The sequence below is a fragment of the Helianthus annuus genome, chromosome 1, assembly GCF_002127325.2.
Source record: "Helianthus annuus cultivar XRQ/B chromosome 1, HanXRQr2.0-SUNRISE, whole genome shotgun sequence".
NCBI lineage: Eukaryota > Viridiplantae > Streptophyta > Magnoliopsida > Asterales > Asteraceae > Helianthus > Helianthus annuus.
The window spans coordinates 84,027,913-84,030,127 of record NC_035433.2 but is presented as its reverse complement, the minus strand read 5'-3'; the positions used below and the strand labels follow the sequence as shown (position 1 = coordinate 84,030,127).

General features: G+C 34.0%; 1 protein-coding gene across 2 annotated transcripts; it reads right to left on the bottom strand.

Moving 5' to 3' along the window:
* Nucleotides 1–694: 694 nt before the first annotated feature.
* Nucleotides 695–2,003, bottom strand: LOC110937731 (wound-induced proteinase inhibitor 1). 2 transcript variants are annotated; one of them, XM_022180188.2, is made up of 4 exons: nt 1,838–2,000; nt 1,350–1,475; nt 1,187–1,216; nt 695–1,080 (listed from the first exon to the last, which is right to left on the bottom strand). In XM_022180188.2, exons 1-4 carry the CDS (start codon nt 1,929–1,931, stop codon nt 887–889), a joined length of 444 nt encoding a protein of 147 aa, XP_022035880.1. In that variant the 5' UTR covers nt 1,932–2,000; the 3' UTR covers nt 695–886. The 2 variants fall into 2 exon arrangements, with proteins under 2 accessions (XP_022035880.1, XP_022035888.1); XM_022180196.2 differs by lacking the exon at nt 1,187–1,216 and having other exon boundaries at nt 1,838–2,003.
* Nucleotides 2,004–2,215: the final 212 nt, after the last annotated feature.

The window sequence follows — 2,215 nt, the reverse complement described above, 5'->3', positions numbered from 1 at the left end:
AAAATTAATTGCACAAAAGTAAAATGCCACTAATGGCATTTTTTGGTAGTGAAAACCAATCTCTTTCTCTTGTTCTCTTTCTAGAATCAACCTACCCCTTTCTCTCTCAATCATAGATCCATAACCACCATAGGAACGACAGGTGTGTCGCCGGAAAAGGAGTAGGAAAAAGAAATAAGAATGCTAGATGTTTAGAGAGAGAGACAGTGATGCTAAAGTTAAGAGATAGTTACTCTAAGTGAATTTTAAAACCATGAAGAAGAAAAGTGAGTAGCAAAAAACAAACACAACACGTACTAAGCACATGAATTAATTAAACTCACCAAACCACCTATTTCTAACACAAAACCAGCATATGGATTAATACTAATGCACCTTTATGTTTAAATTAGAGTATATATAAATGGTTTTTGATCTTTTAGATAATTGAGGGTATTTTTATCATTTTCGTTAGTATTAATATAAAAACTTAACCGTCATTGTTTATTTACATACAAAACAAATTATACGTTGTGATAATATTTAAGCTTCAATCATTTAAATTATCTGCAATTGTCGAATCTCAGCCGCCTATTGTTTGCTTACCTAAACTCCATTCTCAACTAATCCACTTATAACCAATAATCCCTTTGCCTAACTAAACATTTAATACTAAACATTTGCAAACTAAACACAAAAGAACCAAAATATTACATACCGGATAAACTTTAAACAGCATATACCCATATGCTACACATCTTATTTATTAGAGCATTGGTACATTGTCCACTTCTTACCGGATAAACTTTAAACAACATTATTCAGAAAATATATTACAAGTACCCATTATTAATTTGTTATAAAATTTATACGACGATCACGGCTAATTAACTAGCCTTTAGCTCAATCATGTAATGACAGGTGTTCGAATCACCACCCCTTCAGTGTTCACCCACACCCGTACACGGTCGCACCGAAAATCCATAGTGACGGGAGTTCCATCCAATAGCACGATAGCATTAACCAGTGGATTCTCTTTCTCAATTATAGCTGCTGCCACTACCCCAGTTTTCCCTACAAGCTCCGGCCATGAGTTCTTTCCTGTATTAACCATTCAAATGTTAATATATTATGTTAATTCCCTCTTCTAACACGTTCAAATCGTATGAAAATACTCAAAGAAATGAGAAGATAGCCATTGTATTACCTGGACAGGGTGATGGTGGAGTCACATCATCTTCACAATTCATTCAAATGTTAACATGTTAATTCCCACTTCTAACATGGTATTCGTTCAAATCATATGAAAAAACACACACACACAAAAAAAAAAAAAAAAAAAAAACCAGAGAAGATAGCCATTGTATTACCTGGACAGGGTGCTTGTGGAGTCAAGTCATCTTCAGGAGTTGGTGGTGCATCGTCTATGGGTTTGACAAGAGGCTTATCTTCGATGGAACATCTAACTTTCCTCGCCTTGCTTATCGATGGCAATCCTAATCAAGATTAACAACATATTTATAAACCAGTACTGTATAAATAATGACTTAGAGCATTCACACCCCTTACATTAAATTTTGTGACTGTGATATTTATATTATAAAAAGTGGTCATGAGTGGATGTGAGACAAAATGTTATTATTCATCTGTATATTTGAGAGACACTGTTTATTCTATATATTTTTTAATATATTTTAAAATTGGCTTTGATTGAAGGAGAGAGAAAAGATAATGATAAATATATAAAAAATACTATTTAATAGTAAATATAGTGTTTTTGAGTGTAATTATAGGATAAAAATGGTGGAAGGGACGTTAATGCTCTTATTATTGATCTGATTTGATTATTGACACTTACGGAGAAATGGAGAACTGATGGTGGTGATCGTAGGCTTTTGTAGCATAGGGAAGGATGGTGAGGAGGTAGAAATGGGAGTGGAGATGGATGCCATTTTCTTCTTTAGTTGAGTTGCTGGAACTTAAAGATTCAAATATGGAGATTGAACTACAAAGTTAAGGGGTTCAGTTTGTGTTTATATATAAGGTTGAATGATTTTGATTGGTTTATTAAAATTATATACAACGTAGCCACATGAAATTGTATTGCATGCATGGATGTCACCTTATCTTTAACCCACCAATCATTTCGTTCCACATCGCACGCCATCGCTGATATTTTCGTGCACACCCTACTTGTGTTATGTCTAAGGTCGACTCCTCGACAGTACCCCCTTGA

What these genes read in the sequence shown, in the direction of transcription:
- LOC110937731 (XM_022180188.2), bottom strand. Translation starts at nt 1,931, where the DNA reads ATGGCATCCATCTCCACTCCCATTTCTACCTCCTCACCATCCTTCCCT. An exon ending in CATCAGTTCTCCATTTCTCC is followed by an intron (nt 1,476 to 1,837) that starts GTAAGTGTCAAT and finishes AATCTTGATTAG; the next exon opens with GATTGCCATCGATAAGCAAG. An exon ending in TCCACAAGCACCCTGTCCAG is followed by an intron (nt 1,217 to 1,349) that starts GTAATACAATGG and finishes TGAATTGTGAAG; the next exon opens with ATGATGTGACTCCACCATCA.